The sequence below is a fragment of the Phalaenopsis equestris genome, unplaced genomic scaffold (assembly GCF_001263595.1).
Source record: "Phalaenopsis equestris unplaced genomic scaffold, ASM126359v1 Scaffold000341, whole genome shotgun sequence".
NCBI lineage: Eukaryota > Viridiplantae > Streptophyta > Magnoliopsida > Asparagales > Orchidaceae > Phalaenopsis > Phalaenopsis equestris.
In genome coordinates, this window is record NW_018164783.1 from 136,914 (window position 1) to 157,300 (window position 20,387).

General features: G+C 34.3%; 1 protein-coding gene across 3 annotated transcripts in view; it reads left to right on the top strand.

The window, feature by feature from the left end:
• The window catches only part of LOC110025905, a 19,721-nt gene extending 14,192 nt beyond the window's left edge, over positions 1-5,529 (top strand). For all 3 annotated transcript variants that reach the window (XM_020726599.1, XM_020726596.1, XM_020726598.1), the window contains exon 9: positions 5,232-5,529. In XM_020726599.1, the coding sequence (XP_020582258.1) occupies positions 5,232-5,422 (191 nt within the window). In that variant the 3' untranslated portion in view covers positions 5,423-5,529. The remainder of the gene's footprint in view (positions 1-5,231) is intronic.
• The last annotated feature ends 14,858 nt before the right edge of the window (positions 5,530-20,387 follow it).

The following is a 20,387-nucleotide window of genomic DNA, read 5'->3' on the forward strand; positions in this document are numbered from 1 at the left end:
TTCTTTTGTTTATACAGTAATACTAGCTCGCTTAGAGGAGCAGCAGACCTCTCAGATATACAAGTTTGATTTACATTACAACATTTTACTTCATAGCATAATGTATTGTTCTTTCTCTTCTATGTCGCACATTTTACTGTTCTTTTCTTGTTATACTGTATGCTTTATTGTTTTGTTACACACACTGCCTTAGTGTAGGAAAACCTAATGATTACATGTACCCTTTAAAACAAATATCAAACCCGAAGGTGCCACGATAATGAGCTTGGAGCGAACACCGTGGCAGCACGACAAGGACACTCAGAAGAGCAATGTCAAAACAAATTCATATCACTAATCACTTTCCTTAGTTTAAATAATAACCCATAGGATTTCAATGTGGTTTGTCTAGGCAGTATAAACCATCACATATCACCTTTAGGCTTTTGCACAACTTTGTTTTGCAATTATAAGTCCTAACACTTTTAGGATTCCAAGATTACCGTACGGTACAGTGTAAATCCTCCTATCTTCTTAGGCCATTTGCACGATCATATATCGTGCAAATGTAAGTCCTAAATTCTAAATTAAATTGCAGGATTAAACATTGAATAACATCATTTCAAAGACATAAAACTAAACAATAGGATAGTCGGGAGGTCACCAGGGTTCTCCCTGCATCTGTGATATCCCCTACTCTTCGCTCATTTGGATTTCCTAAAATAACTGTTCCTATTTGAGCCACTCCCGTTTGATTTTCCCGTGCCCAATCTTGGAAGCCTAAACTTTGAAATCTGGAAAGCAAAATTACTTATCTTAATCAAGAGTTTTCTTAAATGACCTTGGTCATTTAAGATGTAATTAACTATAGGGACTTGCCTTTATAGGGAACTTGGAACCCAGGTAAAATAAACTTTATCTAATCTTTATATTAGGTAAGAGAACTTGCCGACCATATATAAAAGTTTTTGCAGACTAGACGGATGTCACAAATTTCTTAGTTTAGGTAGTTGAGTCTACTGTTAAGTGGTATGTTTATCCTTCGGGATAGTGTATTACTTGTGGTATTGCATTCAACCGTCGAAACTTTTTAATATGTGAGACCCTTTTGGTCTCATATATTTTTTTTAAAATTAAAATGTTACTTTCGAAAATCATATTTATATTAAATTTTTTTTCATATTCTACAAAACCCCATTATCATTCCTTTTTCAAAAAAATAATAACGGCGGACACATGCCTTCGAGCATTACTTAGGGTTCTTACTTTTTAGAAAAATAATGAGTGTTTGTATTAAGCCAAGGGGTAAATATTGTTAGTGTGTTTGACAAGTTAATAAGTCTCAAATTAATAAGTGATAGGTTTTTTGTTGATAATCAAAAGAAGATACAACTTGGCAACATAATTGAATTTATGATCTTGACGACAATGTCATTGCATGACTTGTTTTTTAACAGATATAGACTCAACGAACTTTGAGACTTTAGGAAAAGATAGAGATGAGACCACTTGTGTGTTTAGAGAAAGTCTTTCCTTGAGGAGGTATAAGATATATTTCAACACTGTCAATCACCTTCACTGAATCTATCTCCTGAAATTCAAAAGAGTTTGTAAAAAACTTAATTATACATTTCATATTATAAGTAAGCTTATTGATCGAAACTAAGTTATAGTTCAATTGTGAAATATATAAAATAAAGCAAATAATAATATCTTGAGAAAGCACTTCTCCTTTTCTAGCAATTTTTTAGTGAGATACATCTGCAAGTTTGATAGATCTAGATGCAGAAGTCTCTTGAGAGTTAATTAGAGCATTGATGTCTCTAGTCATATGATTAGACACCCTTGAATTATGATTCAAGGCCTAGATCTCCCATTGTTGGCAAGATGAGAGAAGAATATATTACTTTGGCATGTCATGATGCTGGTGTGTTGTTCTGAATTACCCCAAGGAGTTTTTTCAGTTCTTCAAGTTGTTCCTTGGTGAATGGGTTAGCTGACACTTCAGATGTGGTAGTGGCATTAGTCGTGTTCTCATGATCTTTCTTTGTCCAAGTTTCCAATATGTCGGTTTCCCATGTAGTTTCCAATATTTGTCTTTGAGGTGCCCAATTTTCTTGAATAATAACATGTGGGACGATCCCTCTTCCAGTTTGAGTCATGGGAAGAGTTATTCAAGTACAGAGCTAAGCTTTTAGCTCCTGATGAACTCTCATTTTCAGTCATCATAAGCTTCTTTCTGCTCTCTTCTGTTCTAACTTCAGCGAAAGTTTCACGGGCAGATGAAAGAAGCTTTAATCCTTATGATCTTCCCTCTCACTTCATCCAATCTCTTGGTTTGTCCCTCCATGAGTTTGATAGTTCTTCTTGATGATGGATTTATACGTCACATCATTATATGGATGTTTCCACAAATATCTAGAACATATCCAAAAGCCAATACTTTGCAGGGTTTTGAAATATTAGGTGACACTTAGCTCTCCTTGAAGAAGATCACGTAGTTTGATTTTAATCTCAAGCAACTCTGCAATATTATTAGTCTTGGAATAAGTTTCTATTGCAGCTTCCCAGATTTCCTTGATTGTTTCATAGAGCAGGAAATTTTTCCTTCTTCGGTAGTCATTGAGTTAACTTGCCGAAGCATAACCAATTGGTCTTGAATCTTTCATATGCAATGGTTAGGATAAGTGAGCTTAAGAACTGTCCCTCTTTTCATTTTCCACAAATATACATAATTACGGATTGAGACTATTGAAGGAAATTATGACCATTGAGTTTATGGTTTGTGATAAGGTACCATTCTTGGCAGTTTGGACCAAATTCTGTTCTCTTATTCAAAACTAACCTTTAGACTAAAACTACACATCTTCATTCCAGAGTTCATCATCAACCCTATGCACGTTTAGAGCTGGAAAGAATTCTTGGCTACTGGGCTGCTCATTGTAGGATTCTGGTTGCTGCTTGCTGGAGCGACAAATGGTTGGACGACTTGGAAGGACCACACTATGAGGAATGTTTCAAAGGTCCGGAGGATTCTTGCGGCTCATTTGTTTGCTTGAGAAGGACCTTCCTGCGACTGATGGCTGGTTGGTTCCTATGGTTGGGAGGTGGTTGTTTAGTGCGGTTGCTCTGAGAGAAGACAACAGAGAGAGCACTCTTGCAGGGGAAGTATGGAGGAAGCCATCTGCAAGGCCAAGGATTTGGTGGAGGGCCAGTAGGGAGCCAATAGTAGGGAGACACCTGCAAGGAGCCGGTTGTAAGGAGAGGATCAGGTGGAGGGCCAATTGGGATTGGCGGCTGAGGGAGAGGCTCCGGGTGAGGAAGAAGAACCAGGTTTTTTTATAAAGAAAAACTTGGGAAGGAATTCTGAGATTCTTGTCATTCAATCTTCAACCCTAAGGTTACATACATATAGATAAACCGATTTCGACTAATTTACAATATTATCAAATATATTAGCCTAAAAATGGAAAAGAAATAATTCTGAAAAAAACATAAATAAGAAGAGAGTAAAATTAATCAAGGATTTTATCAAATTATTTCCATTTAATAGAAAGACCGATCCTCCTATATTTCCTTTAAAGATTAACACGACCAAATATGTGCCTACCCATGCAAATGGCAACTACAACTATGAGAAATGCTTTGAAATGCATAAAAATGGGCAGTAATGTAAATTGATAAAATAATAGCTTTGTATAAGCAAAAGTTCATTAAGAATTTTTTTTTGGAATATCATCCAGGTGCTTATATCCAAACATTGAATCATCAATATATTGAACAAAACATTGCACAAAAACATGATGGATTTCTGCTACAATATTTTGGTGCATTTAGGATCTTCGTTCTAATACTAAAATTGTAAAGATATAAAACAATAAATTTTTTAGGAAACCACCTTCAAACAAAGCCAACATCTATACATTCAAGTTGGAAGAAGGCTTCGAGCCTATGAAAGGAGGTTCTCCAAACATGGTGTTTATATAAAGCTAGAAGAAACGTTTGATTGAGAGAGGAGGGTGAAGATTAGAGAGGACAACAGGGATTAGGCGAGAGTGGAGGACGTGTGCTTAGAGTGGAAAAGTGGAGATAGGTTTGATGACAAAGATGCTTAAATGATCATCCTTACATAATCAATCTTACATAACACATAGTAGCAGTAAAATTTAATATAAATGCTTGATATATTCTAAATGGCATAAACATTAACATAAATGTTAACAAAATGAAGAAAAAACATATAAAACAAAATAAAGAAATAACATCAACCATGAAAATGATTTGTAAAGCATGTTTGATGTCTATTTATATAGGTTTGTGTTGCATCACATAGCTCAATGGTTTGAGTTTAGTGGTCATGCCAAACCCTTTGATCAATGGAGACATTGTTATGATATATAGCTCTCTGATTGAAATGTATATTATCCCAGTTATGGCTCCTCCATTCTTTGGTTGGCATTTGCATAGTATACTCTATGCAAATGTGAGATCTTTGAAGGATTTATCATCCATTCCCAGACTCGGATCTTATACATTTAGCATAACATCTTGACATAAACAAGACACCACCATCATCATATTGTGATTGTTTTGAAACAAAGAGCCTCGTAATCTCTAGTCAAGAATGGCCTCACAATCAAAAGAGGTATTAACTAAATGGCTTTGCTTCCATCAAAATTTTTTATCACCGGACCTAAATAGCACCTATTGTCTTTAAATCATCATAACATGTGATTTTCAATTAGTTGACTCATTATTCTACTGATACAATCTTATAACTCATTTTATTTGCTAATTTTTCATTTTCCTATGCTCAATTAGGCTATCATTATTTTTTTTTCTTGTCTAATAGTTGAAGAATATACGCAACTTATTCAATGTAACTGTAATTTTATAACATCTGCCATATGGCTTCTACAAATTATCTGATTTCATTATACTCCCAAAACACAACTATATTATAATCACCTAGCTTGAACTCTACTAGATATTATCTCTCAGAAGTTAATCACATTGCCTTTTCATGATATTAAAAACCACACGAATCTTCTTTCATTTTTCTCCATGCTTTTTCATAAACTATATAAATTTTAATCGATTGGGTGACCAAACAATTGTTAAATAGCTTATATGCCATGTACGAATCATAATTGCAATGAAATTTGTTTAATAATGTACTTTATTACTGTTTTCTAGAATGAAACTTGTTAGCTAGTCAAACTTTTAATTCCCGTATCCTGGTTTGGCTCCAGGTTATAATTTCACTTTGAGCTGGATAAGGGGCAACGATGAACGCGAGCAGATGTTGTTTTACCGTGTTTCTTCACTGGGAACTTTAGAGAATATAGCTCATGAATGGATGAAAGATGATATGATTTTCAGCTTGGCCATGTGCCCTGTTTTCTTTGATAGATTATCTAGAGTTGTTGGCCATAAACGCTAGTGCGTTTTTTTTTTTTACTTTTTATTTTATTTTGTTTCATTTTTTGAGAGGTGAAGGATGCTAGAAATGCAGGACTTTCAAAACTCATTGGTGGGTGATTGCTTAATCTCTTCTGTATGCTCCAGCTGATTGTAAGTTTTGCTTTGTTTAATTTTTCCTTCTATTTATAGATGTTTGTTCTGCCTGTTCTTGTTTTGCATCAAAATATTTAGCTTTACTTGCTATATCTTGTTTTTTTAAGAGTAGCTATTTTGAAAACGAGTGATAAGGCCATGTTTTTTTAATAATTTCCAGGAATTATGGTTTTGTTTTTGTGAAAGAGAATTTGATTTCATATGTTTCTAGTAAACAGAATTCGAGAAATACTCTTGTTTTTTTTCTTGAATAAATATTTGAAAGTTCTTTCTTCCGAATCTACATTTGAACCTCAGTTTGAGTCTGTTTGAAATGAGGGAACATGCGTGTAGGTCTATTTGTTTGCTAGTTCTGATGCATACATGGCCAATTTGAATGGTTTCATCTTTGCTGCCTAACTTTGCCACATCGTCGACTTCATCAGTGAGAAATTAGAAGTGGCTCAGTTCAATGAGCGGGTGAGGTTGACGAGAAGTTCGACCCCAGAGCACCTCTTCTTCTCTGGCTTTTGTTAGTGCCATTGATTTCTACCCTATAGAGCTTTGTACAAACTCTGCTTCTCCTTTGATTGTAGATGATACTGTAAATCCTACCATAAACTAGCTCCCATCATAAACCATACATGCTAATAGATTCCTCTCCTCTAGTCAGAGAAGTACCTATCAGAGTTTGCATGTGACATGGCTCTTGTATTTTACAAGTAGTGGATTGGTCTCATATTTGTAGCATATTTTATATCTTTTCCTTAGCATTCGAACCACAATCCCCACATACAAACTATTAGTTTACAACACATGCTTATGAAGGGGCTGAATTAGGTGATGAACAAAAGTAAATTTTTGACAAAATGTTTGCCTTATTAATTTTGAAAAATGTTTTGAGGATAACTTATGAGATTAAAGAGAGAGATTATTAAACTCAACTCAATTGGTCAGAGAAAAATTGTGTAAATCTCAAGTGAATAGGTATTGTACTAAGATATTTCATAACATAAAGCAATATAATGATGCATAAGAAAGCATACGACAAAATTTTTATGTGATTCAGTCTAGAGCTATGTTAACACCTAGGTGTTCACCACACCTAGATTCCTAAACAATATGAATTGAGAAAATTTTTTCTCCTTAAGATAGAGAAGCTTGACCATATCAGCTTTATCTCCAATTCACCTCTTGCACACTGCATACCCTTTTAGTCTTCCTTCATGGCAAGGGAAACCCTTATATTAGTCTCCACCAGAACAACAAATACAAACAAATGAGAACAAAATTTAAGAAGGAAATTCATTGGTTTGTACCAAGTAGTAAGATGAAAAAGCCAATAAATTTTAAGCATTATCTTATATTCTTATTGATTAAACATGACAAACCAACCTTATATCTCTAAAAAAAACTCTCATTTATTGATTAGAAGATTTGTGTGTGCATGTGTGAGCGTGTGCAAGTGCGTGTCTGTGCGCACTTTCTTGCGGGGATATTATGGGTTTTAGGAGTAACGGGTCATTATGAATACTTGGTCGTATGAATTTTGAGGGAATCCTGGTTAATTTAAATCATTTGTTTTCGACTATGCTGTCATAGTTTAGTTTTATATACACCCTATAATTCAATTATTTAACAACTTTTATTGAGTAAATAATAATTTTAATAAAAGCTCATGTAATAAAATGATTAAATTTATGCTTTCATACAAATTTTTAAAGAAATTACTATGTTAATGTATAATTTTATATCTTTTTTTTAAATCCAAAGGAAATTTTATTCATACCATAATAAAGGATACATAGAACGGCAGGGAATTTCCAACTACAACCAAAACACAACACACATAAATCAAGCATGTAGAAACCTCCACCAAAAGTACTCCACATACAAACAAAAAAAGATCTAACCATACAAGCTCAGGGAAAGGAACAAAGAAGAATGAGCACTTAGGAAGTAACAACATCAAAATGAAAGGGAGCTACACGAAAGATCTCCAACGCAACTGCAGATAAAATCCCGACGAATGAATGCCACCCGTAAACAAGATAGAACAGAGGAGCCTTACTAGCATTTAAGCAAAAGGTTAGAAAACAATTAAATTAAAGATGGAAGAAGAAACGAGAGCAGGAAGAACCAAGTTAAGTGGTTAAATACGTTTCAAATGAATCGTGGGTCATAATAAAATAATGACCTAGTAATGTCATCCAAAACCCATTAAATTGCCCAAAAAAAACCAATATCAATCCGATCCAAAAAATTCATCAAGTGATCACCCACAAGAAACACAAAGTACTGTGAGCAAGAACTGAAAGCCACTAGAAGGCAAAACTACAAACCAATAATAACATGAGGCATCATAACATTTAGGAATAGATTAAGCTAGGTGACATAGAATCATTTGAATGACTTCGCAACAAAGATATCAACCCATTTTGGCTAAAAATAGTCATACAAACAGTTACAACCATCCCCAAATTCACTAACATTTCTTTAAAGAACAAAAAATGCATCAAGAATAAAGATACTCCATGAGGATCAACAGAATCATAGCTTCAAATAGAGATCAATCAATTTGATGAAGAAAGCATTAAAGAAAATAAATACAGACAAGTAAACTGATTAATATTTTAAAATGAATAATATAAGGAATGACCATAACAAAGCGTTGGAAAAAAAGATATTCTTTGAAAATCCAGACAAAATGCCTATGGTCATTCAAGTCAAGCATCAAAACATAAATCAGCGAAGTGATTGGGTGATGCAAAGAGAAAACAAAACCACAAAAGACATTCAACGAAGGAACATGAGAGGGGTAAGAAAAATAAATCATATAAATAAAACAAAAACCATTAATAATTCTGTTTAGCTCAGTTCATAAAGCACCACTAGTCACCAACCTCTGATAAAGGAAGATAAGACTGCATGTCAAAAGTTATGAATAACACAGATATGTAAAAAAAGTGCCCTGACAAGGGCAAGGCAACCCACTCAAATAACTCATGAAGTAATGAAGACTACTCAGTACTTTATCAAGTGTCAGAAAGACATTAAGTAGACCAATCAAAACAGTAATGACAGAGGACCATAAGGGTCCAATTAAGTTAAAACCACTATTGTGCAACAAAAAAATACAATGAGGATAGGGACCTGATTAAACTTGAAAATAGGCAAAAGGCTACATACCAACAACTACATTATCCATAACATCTCTGACATGAATAAGATTATATTAATTTAATAGTCTTTTAACCAAGTTGCTAAAATTAATAGAAATATTAAAATCCAAGATGAGGATCAAAGACAATTTGTAATTGATAAACTTTCCTAAGATATGCCATAGAGTAGAGCACATCCATAAAGCACATGATTATACCAACCAACTTGATGGCAAATAAGTGCTCATATACATTTGAATATGCAAAAATCTTCTGAGCAAACCAACATTGATCATACAATAAAATATTAATTTAGGGGTTGTCATATAAAAGCACATAAGAGCCTTGCTCTTGTTGACAACTAAATTAGTTAAGCTATAATTTGAATAGAAATAAGACTAATTAATAAAGATCAGACAATCAAGAACCAGATAGTCCGTCAGGAATTGAATGTCCCAATAGCAATATGAGACCAAGTAATACCACATAGGGGCATTAGCAACACATTGTCATTATTTGTTACCATGAGCTTGATAATAAAAATTATTAATTGTAGGAATTCTTTTCATAAAATATATCTTAAACTTTAAATTATGTGAACTAGAAGAAACCAACCACCTGATAACAAATGCAATAAAATCCAAGATATAAACCATTAATAAACACATGTCCTTAAAATATTGAGTAGGGATGCCAAAGCATGAGTAATGGGTTCTTAAGATGGCAAACCCAAGTTCTATAATTAATGATATCTCTGGACAAATAAAACCAAACAAACCATAAATAGAGGTCGAACGACCAAGCCCACACCATGAAGATAGATTCAACAGGCCAACACAATAAAAAAAAACAAATGCATCCTCAGACAAGGCAAAACCAACTGTTTCCCATTTGATAAGACCTTGAGAACTCTATGAGGTTCATTAGAAGAATATATGTTGGAGGAAAAACCATGTTGGCTCCAGATTTAGACAACCAATTTGCACATACATTCCCTTCATGGCTTCATTGTAGATATGAGGTATTTATAATTTATCTTGTTAAACATGCTATGAATATCATGAATCAAATAGAATAAAATTGAAACCATTGCTTTTATCATCTTCATAACATAAGTCTAATCGAAAGTTGGGCATGTTTGATACATTTATTATTGAGTTCAAAATAAATAGCAAGTTCAAGGCTAAATTTAAAAACCAAGAGTTCAAAGTGGATGAAAAAAATACCTTCCAAAGGTCCAACAAATACAACAATAACATTTCCCAGATGTTCCTCAAAATTTGACAAAAACCAGCATTTTGGTTACTAAAAGAACCATTAGCATTGGACTTAATCCAGCCATATGAAGGTTTACTCCACGTTATAATGGTAGTAAAGGATTCGAAGCTGGTGTCACAACGAATACTAAGTAGAGGAGCAACTTTATTACATCCTTAAAAATTTCACATTTATAGAATTAAAATTATAAAGAAGTTAAATTCTAGTAATGATGTTTGTTATAATCACAAGATCATTCATTTTGATATTCCAATGTTTAGAAAATTTTGTAGCTTTCCATATAAACCATAAAAGATTAGAAATTATAGTGCTCACAATTTGATTATTAGATGATGAAGGAAAAGCTTCTAAACATTTCATAATTAATTCCTTTTTGGTTAAGTAGGGATTAAAATTATTTGTCTGAGAGATTTCATCCAGCTAACACCAAAGTTTAGTTGTAAATGCACCATTAACAGAAAGATGGTTAATGGATTCATTTTGAGAACAACATTGGCATTTAGAAATAAGGGCAATTCTTTTTCTATTAAGATTACAATACACATGAAGGAACCCGTGAAAATTTTCCATATCAAAATGGAATGGGAACAAAAAATGACCTTTCCCCAGATGGTCTTAAATGTAGGAGAAGGATGTTTTTTAACCCAAGCTTTCCTTAATGAGAAGGTGCCATTAGAAAAAAAAGGTGAACAATATCTTATGAGGCGTTCCCAAATATAAATTGATTTGAACCGCATGATGAATAATAAAAGAAGGTAGGAGTTAGCCAGGAGAGAGACATTCCATTCATGATAAAAAAAAAAAAGTTAATGTATTTTCAGGGAAGATGTCAAATTAAAGCAGTAATGAGAGAGCCCAAGAAGCCTATTTCAAGCTAGTTTTCTTGCCAAAAAATATATATATTCCCATTTCCCATACTCTATACAATTAATACTTCAACAATCCATTTAGCATGGGAAAGACGCTTCCAAATAAGGGAATCCCACTTTTTATAATATCCAAGAGATGGATGATTCACTTGGCAGTACTTCATAGTAATGAATTTAACTCAAAGGTTTTACCCACTTACATAGTCCACCATGGCTCAATGGAAAGTAAATAACCCAAATCCCGAGAAGTTTTGCATCCCAACTCACATTCATGAAAGGAGAAGCAAAGTTGCTGCCAAGATAACCATATTGAGGATGTGATAATCTTGAGAGATGGACTCATGGAGTGGATATAGGCTTTTTGGAGCCAAAACACTACCTTTTAATGCATATGTCTTCTCTCTTTTACTTTTGTACTCCATTACCTTCAATTGTTGATCACTTTTTTTATTTATTTCTTGTCATAACTAGCTTAGAGAAGGTAAATAAAAATTAGTCGTTGTTGTCATACATAGTTAATGCTTGCCTTTTTGAAAAAAAAATAAATTCTTACATTGCTTATTGACTTTAAAAACAAAAAAAAAATTGGGGTTAGCTTTTAATCATATTTTTAAAATTATATGTCAATTCACCACATTTTGTGGGACATACACTTTAGAAACCTCCAAGAAATATCTTTAATAAAGGAAGCATACTTGTGTGCTGATTTAACAAGGCAGATATGAAAGAGAATATTATGACTAAAAAATCTTCATCCTAATAAGGTAATCTATGCATAAAAAAAGCTCAATCCATATGTTAAAGGGTGAATAATAATCTCCACATATGATGAATATATCTCTATAAAAAAATGTTATATGATGTCGATTAATACATCACCAAAATTTAGTTGGTGTGATAAGAAAGAGTTATCTCTTAGGTTAGGTTTCGGTCATTCATTGTGAAGGTAGGTCAAGTTCATGTCATACTTTCTAACAAAGTGAAATGGTTTGACTCGGGCCATGGAAGTTTATGTTGAGTAAATTGTTTGGTTAGTCTCAAACCTAGCTTTTTAATCAAAATTAGTCTAGGTCAAGTATTAAGTTATAAGTACTCACAAAATTTATAGTTTAATGCACTACTCTATCTAATTACCTCATCCTACTCTCTTAACACTCTACTCGATACAATACGTTAATTGAGCATAAGGAAGATTTGTTGTTAGGGTGAGGATCCTACTTTTTAATCCCCAATATGATACTCTTAAGGAATGAACTTCACTTGAAGTTATTAATAATAAAAAAATGTCAATGAGTAAAAAGCCCATAAGATAGAACTAAAACTTCTCATAAAATATGGAGCCCATAATATAATGCTTCACATTGATTCTCAACTTGTGGCTTATGATTTATGCACCAATCACTGTGGATTTTATCGCTAAAGAGTAGGGAATCATCTTTGGGGCTATGTGTTCATCGAAATAAGGGATATGATTTTCAGTACTTTGTTATGAGCTAGATTTTTTTAAACATTTCTCCTTTCAAACATCTTGTGTCGTTGTCTAGTTTTAGACGGTCATCTCGCCAATCAGATATCTTTTGTCATTGTCGCATCTTAGGCGGTCATATTGTTGATTAAACATCTCGTGTCTCTATCAGATTATAGACAGATGTTTTACTGATTGAACATCTTATATCATTGTTGGTTTAACTATTTGGTCTTCAGTTCCCTGAGTGTAATGCAGTTTAGGGTCATTGAGGTTCCGAGTTCCCCTAGTTTTTAATCGAACCTACAAATTTTGCATAGGATTCAACCAAATAGCATTTTTATTATATTTCTTGAGAAATTTACAAGTTAATGGAGCAAAATTGCCTTTATTTGTTCTTGGTACAATGAATCTTTTCAAAGGAGAAAATAAGTTTTTAGTCATCTCCACCCTAGATCCGTGTGACTCTTTTCCTGGTATATGTCCTTAACTTGTAAGCCTTTGGTGCCACCTGTCGATCAACGATGAATGGGCCTGTCCAGGTCTGATCCAGTTTGTCGATTGCATAGCCATGAGCCGCTACGTTAGTTTTCTTCAAAACCAAGTACCCGTGGGCTAAAGGTCTTCTCATTAACGTGTTAGTTATAGTAAAGGGTGGTGCGCATCTTAACTTCCTCCTATATAAGGTCTGAACAATGCTCGGCTCTCCTATACCAAGTCGAGTGCCGGTGCTACTCCTTCATCGTTCTCTTTTTGCCTCTCAGTCAAGTTCTCTTCATCGAATGCGAAGGATACCACTACTTGCTAGCTGTGTAGATTGTACTCGACCGACAACATGGCCTACATCCCGTGCAACAACATGTAAGGAGCTTGGTTGGTTGCCTAAGAAGGTCTGATCCAAATGGACCAGAAGATTGATGGAAGCAAGTTTGTTTAGTTACATTTTGCTCATTCAACCTTTTTTTTAGTAAGTTTAAAATGATCTTGTTGGTGGCTTCTACTTGGCCATCAGTTTGAGGATGATGCACGGAGGCAAATTTCAAAATTATGCCTTGGCTTTGATAGAAATATCTTACTCCTTGATCAACAAAAAGAGTTTCATTATAGGTGATGAGTACTAGAGGTAAGCTGTACCTACAGATAATGTTCGTCTATATGCGTAGACCTTATTTTTGTTCACATAGGACTTGCACGGGCATCACACCTTGGTCCAGTGCAGCCAGATTGACCAAAGTGAAGCTGCCCTTTTTTTTTGGCCCGAATCACAATAGGTGTAGGCGTGACCACGCCCAAAAGTACCTAGGTGTGGTCACATCTAGCATGGGCATGACCACACCCAAAAGTTCCTTAGCGTGGTGGAGTGGCCACTTCGTGTGGTCACTCCTTTTGACATGCTAGCAATCTATGTCCTTCGTCCACGGATTAGACCAAGAATCATAACGTTGTTTTATCAGCGGTAATCTGTGGCTTGTTAACCGTCCTATTCATCTATGTCATCAACTTAATAGCTTTAGATTAGGCTTGGGTTTAGGTTTGACTCAGGTCAATCGAACCCAGCCTAAACCTAACCTCCCTAAAACTAGTCTAACCTAGCCTAATCCTCAAAACTCAACCTAACCCAGTCCTTAAACCAAAACCCTAAACTTAAAATAAACATTAGACCTAACCCAATTTAGGTCTAACCCAAACTTAACCTTAAACCTAACCATATCTAGGTCTAACCCAAACTCAACTTTAGATCTAACCCAACTAAGGTCTAACCCAAACCTAATATTAAACCTACCCAACCTAGTCTAACCTAAACTCAACCTTAGACCTAACCCAACCTAGGTCTAACTTGAGCCCTTCATTAGACCTAACCCAACCTAGCTTTAACCTAAACTTAACCTTAAACCTAACCCAACCTATGTCTACCCCAAACTCAACCTTAAACCTAACCCAACTTAGATCTAACCCAAATTCAATATTAGACCTAACCCAACCTAGGTTTAACCTAAACATGATCTTAAACCTAAGGTCTAACTCAAACCCAACATCAACCTAGGTCTGAACCAACCTAAATTTGACCCGACTTAAAACTGACCAACCCAGGTCAACCCAGCTTAACCTGAGTCAACCCTAATCAAACTCAAGTAAACCCTGGTTAACTCAACTTAACTCGGATCAACCCAAATCAAACCCATCTTAACTCGAGTCAACCCAGCTTAACATGAGTCAACTCAAATCTAACCCAAGTTTAACCCGAGTCAACTCAAACTAATGGAAGCCAACCCGGGTCAACTCAGCTTAACCCAAGTCAACTCAAATCAAACCCAGCTTAACCTCAACTCAAACCTAACCCACATCAACCCAAACATAATCCGGGTCATGCTAGCTTAAACTGAGTCAATCTAAATCAAATTAAACTTAAACTAAGTCAGTCTGAACTAAGCCAAATCAGTCTAAACCTTACCTAAGACTAAACTAGTTTACTCAACCCTAATCCAAGTCTAATCTAAGGCTAAGTATACATGGTAATCATATGTTATTTCTTGTTCACAAACCTAATAAAAAAAATACATGAAACAAAAATAAGGGTAAAAACCTCTCACAAGATGGTTTTCCCCACAAACATTAAAAATCAATCCTCAAACAAACTAAACTCAAAACTTAAAAAATTCGTATTTCTCAACATGACTGCCAAACCTAGGAATTTAAGCAAGAAATGAATTAAAATATTAAACTTAAAATAAACATCTAAAACATGCTAAGATAAAGAACGAGAACAAAAATTAGGTAGATCTAACATGAACCTTATGTTAGCTAACTTATACGCCAATCGAGGGTTGCACACTTACTCCAAAATAAATTGAGTATAAAAGCCTAGGTTAGTTTAGGTACCCTAATTAGTACTAAGGAATATGACATATAAAACAACAAACCTACCCCATAAGACTAAGTGGAATATCTTAGACTAAAGCAACCTGTGGTTGCTGATGAAGGTATTTTATACTGCTTCGAAACTATGAATCCTCTATGCTCTAACATTCAAGGAGGATTCCTGGTTATGAGGCAGATCATAGTTGATTGATACCAACATTCCCGGGATGACAAAAACCCATGGAAATCTTGATCGGGGAATTATTCCTAAAATCTAAGTTAGTCCGCCTATAGAATTCCTTATAAAGTCTAAGATTACATTTCTCAGCCAGAAATCCTTTCCTACCCGACTATATCCTTAGCTTGGGTTTTCAGCCAATCCTGTTAGTTAAATCCAGTATCCCTAATTTATCTTTTGATTTTACTTGAACGATTCAAACTCATCAGAACCTTTCAAACCTCACTTCAAATTTTATTCTATATCTTGGGCCTTTCGCATGACACGCTGTCATCGGCCTGTAAGTCCCATCCCTTGGGAACTTAATTCTTTCAATTTGGAAATTATGAAAGTTTGATCTCTAACAATTAGACTTATCACATTAATCAAGGGTTTTCTTTAGGTCTCATGACTAAAAATATGCAATTAAATATGAGGGCATGCCCTTGCAGAGAACAATATCACAGGATTAAAATAAACTTTATCTTACACCCATAAGGTAAGGGAAGAATCATGGTTTCTCAGATTCATAAATCTTAAAGATTTACCTCATCTAAATGATTGAATTCATTGTAATATTTCTATCTTTTGAGATAATATATTACTCTTCGAAATGCTTATCCGATCACTTAGCTAGAAGACTTTCGAGATCTATGGTGGCCACCAATAATAAAAATCCCACCGAAGGTTTTATCCAACAACTTTGTAGGGGAATTATTCTTCTCTCCATCTTTTGTGTGAGTTTAATTGTCCATCCTTCTATCATACTCTTCATGGGTCCATCAAACATATCTGAATCTCTAAGCCTTGTCCAGTAGCTCCGATCTTTGTGTTTCCACCCGCTCAATTAAAAATGGTTAGGGTTTCAGGATATGTTCCATCATCAATTCTCCTTGAAAGATTTTTCAAACTAAATTTGATCTTAATTTCATTCAAAGAATTTTTCAAAGATTCTACAGTCGACATTCTATTGATATATTTTCTTTACCCATTATAGGTAAGATGTAATCTAAACTTATTTTCTCACTCATAAATGGAAATAAATTAGCTTTTAAACCAAATTATCTGAATGGTGGGTCTCCAATAAAGTTTGAAATAAGTTTCAACAATTCTAGCTTTTCTACAGTTGTCAAGGAATCTTCACTTCACTTTAACATTGGATTAGCATAGGACTTCCCACCACTGAAAAAGAGGGTTGTTAGGACTATCACCATTGTAACAACAAATGTGGCACTCTAGCGTCCTAAGAAATTAGAAATGAAGAAGACTCTTGATTTGATTTGTGAACTACTTAAGACATCAATAATCTTTAAGGCTGACCCATCTTGTGAAGTCACTCCTATGTTAAGTAAGAATCAAAGATGAAATCCGAATATGAGGCTCCATAAAAGCGTTGCATGAATAACTAATGAAATTGATGACGCTGAACCTAAGACCTCTCCTTTTTTGAAAGGAAGTAGGTTTCATATGCTCTCTATCACTCAAAGAGAAGAAATGTCCACAGCATAGCAGAATTACTTCCACCCAAATGCAAAGTCCTCGTTATGAAAAGAGGAAAATCCCGTATAGCTCGATTCTACAAGGTGTTCAAAAACAACTCAAAGTAGGAAGGTTCTCCTATTGTAGAAATCCTCTACATAGTTGGAGGGATTGTATCTCAAAAAGAGAAAAGAAAGGTCTTGAGATATGAGAAGATATCATGCAGGCAATCAAGGTAGGTCTTTACATGATTATCAGTGTGTTCATTACACTGATTATCGCCTAAAGCACCTCCTTTAATTTCTTATATATCTCTGAAAGACTTGAATTCTACCTCAATCATCACCTGATGCCCTTCTTTATATACCACAACACCCTTCTTTTAATACATATCCGAGCTAGCCATCAAACCACAACTTGAACTTTGTGTATTACCTTTCCAAACGAATGTTATAGAAGTAAGACCCTCACTGTTTCTTATTTCGAGATGGTGTCACAAATTCAAGAAGTAATAGACCCTAAAGCTGAGTTTATCTTAAGGGATATGGAAATCAAAGAAAGAGCGAAATTGGTACTTTATTAGATCAAGACTATTTAAAATGAAAGTCATAAAAAAAGATAAAGTTCATATTAACTAGGGGTCTCGGTATGTGTCAGTTGATCCAAAACACGTTAGAGACCCCTAACAATTCCACCATTTGAGCTCCACAGTATGGATGATGGGGGAGGACAGTGACAAATAGAGACATGACAATTGCTATTTCTTTTGTGACAAGATTTTCTTTGAATCGAGCTATGCTTGTACATCCTTATGGACTATTTCTTTTGTTTAATGATGTGGTGAATTATTCGTTTGCCTTTATTTGAGCTATGTTATGATCATATGTTAGCATTTTCTGTGATATTATTTCTTATGAAACAAGGTTGTTTTTCATGCTTGGCGAAATGAAATTTCGCTTATTTGCTTGCCTTAAGACAACTCACATAGTAAAATTATGGACAATATTTTGTGCCTCATGAAGGGAATCCTGGTAATCTGATTTGACGTGAATGCTCATTAAAGGATAAATAAGCATTGATGTTAAATAATTATGTTCTCACTTTAATAACCTTTGTTTGAACCTAAAATGCTCTCAAAATAAACTAAACATTTATAATTAAAATATTATAAGCTAACTAATGGCATTTTAATATTTTTTAAGTGTTAAGTGAGCCAAAACAATTGAATCTTAAATTTCAAATAAATTATGATATGCTAGAAAATCATGTCAAGAAATTTTGAGAATTATCCATTAAAAGAAGTTAGATATTTAAAATCCTAAAAAAGCTAAACCAGATGAGTATGTTAAAAAAAAACTAAAAGCAGTAATATAAAAAAAGAGAGAAAGACAAAAATCTTGTTCTACAAAGTAAATAGTCTGTCTTCTTGAGAAGAGCTTAAGGTGAGCATAAATAAAAAAATGGTGTATAACATGTCTTCTAATTGATATACTCAAAATTTATTGAGGAAATATTTATGATATTACATTCATAAGAGATGTTAAGAAAAGTTGAATTAATTAGTTCACCTAAATTGATAAAAAATAGCCTTGAAAAGTGAATATTTTTTAAATATACAAAATTAAGAATTTTGAGATTTGCTTAGAGTCAAGAGCATGAGAATTAAAGAAAGAACTAAGTTATTTGATATTAAGAAAAATTTATCTTAAAATGATATTTACATACTAATATAAATTAAGAAGTCCCGCGTGAGAGCTATATACACTATTTGAGCCATAACTTGAAATGTGAATTTAATTAGGCGAGTAATTAATTAGCTTGGGAGATAAATGTGATATGAATGTGCATGATTGCATTTCATTTTGAATCTCATTTTGAGTATGAACATCGTGACTCCTTTTATTTATCATTATACCTCCATTCGTCTATCGAGGAGGCTCATACTAGTTAGCAGACAGCAAGGGTCAATGTCTGATGCTTTCAATCAAAGGATACTACCTAAAGAGATGTTAATGTTCAAGGAAAATATATTCAAAACTCTATGAGAGTCAAATTATTGTAGAATCTTTGAAATGTTAATTTAAATTGTCAATTTGAGACTAGATTTATGTTGGATCTACTCCAATCAGCTTTAAGTGAAATCTTAAATCCTACCATAAATTCTAAATTCATAAAAAAACTAACATAAATCAAAACAACATATTTTTTATTACTTCTTTGTTCGTTGACCTCAGTCCTTGCATAGGAATTGATAAGTCAGCCTTGACTCTATAAATTCATTAGGGTCTGTGCAACTCCCTGGTATAGGCATTGCACACCACAGAAAAACCCTTAAGAGTCCAAAGCCCAATGATTAACTTTTAAGATAGCCAGGTCAGAGCTTAAGGTAGAGTTAGTCTCTGAACTATCTACTTTAAATTGACAACCGAACTTGCCTTAACTTTAGATCCTCATATTATCTATCCTGATCAAGTTGCCGCTACGCACCACTTAAGTTAAGACCATGTTTCTGTACCCTCTTTCCTAATGTGTCCAAGCACAACACAATTTCACAATACAACTCAAACTAAATTCCCCAGCAAAGCTAAATCAACTTAATCATTTGAAGTTTTTTTTACTAGCTCTTAGTATGAATGATAAGCTTCAGTGGTGTTCTTTCTGATATAATTATTAAGTATATCTTCTAGGTTGGATGTTAGTCCTGAGTTTTCCCTCCTATTATATACTCTTTTTCTCAAATTCTTTGACTAGCCATCAGAATTAATGATGAGCTCCATTGATTCCCTTCTTGATCTAGTCATTTTTTCTACCTCCTAGATTGGATGTTAGTCCCTGTGCTTTCCTCCCTAGTCTTCCCAGTCTCTTCGACTAGTTATCAGGATGAATGATAAGCTCCAGTATTGTCCTTTTTGATATAGTCGACCTAATCACCTCTTTGGGTAGATGTAAATCAACATCAACTTTTTGCCTTAATGTGTCTAGGTAAACCCGAAATCCCCAGTGGATTACAAAAATTATAATTCACAAAACTACAACATCAAATTTCAGACATATCTGAATCAAATCAAATGTTCTTCAAGCATCATTGATTGTTTCGGTCAACACCAATACACCATACATATTGAGAGTCCATTTGTTGACCACATTTCTGGTCATATAAGACTTGCAAGGGCATCACTCCTTAGTCAGGTACAACCGAATTGGTCAAAATGAACCTGCCTATTTTTTTTGTCCTGGCATAGTCATGCCAGGTTTAGTCGTTACCATTCCAAAAAGTTCCCCAGCATGGTCACGCCTAGCCTGGGTGTGACCATGGCCAAAAGTTCCTCAACATGGTCACATCAGGCCTAGGAGTGACCACACCCATGTATAACTGTAGTGGCATTCGTCCATAGATCAGACCATGAGCCATCAGACCATGTCGACGGTGGCGATCCGTGGTTCTCTAATCCTTCAACTCATCTCTGTCACAGATGCACCTCCTAATCTGATGGTCAGGAGCCTTCTGACACCACCTTCCTAGC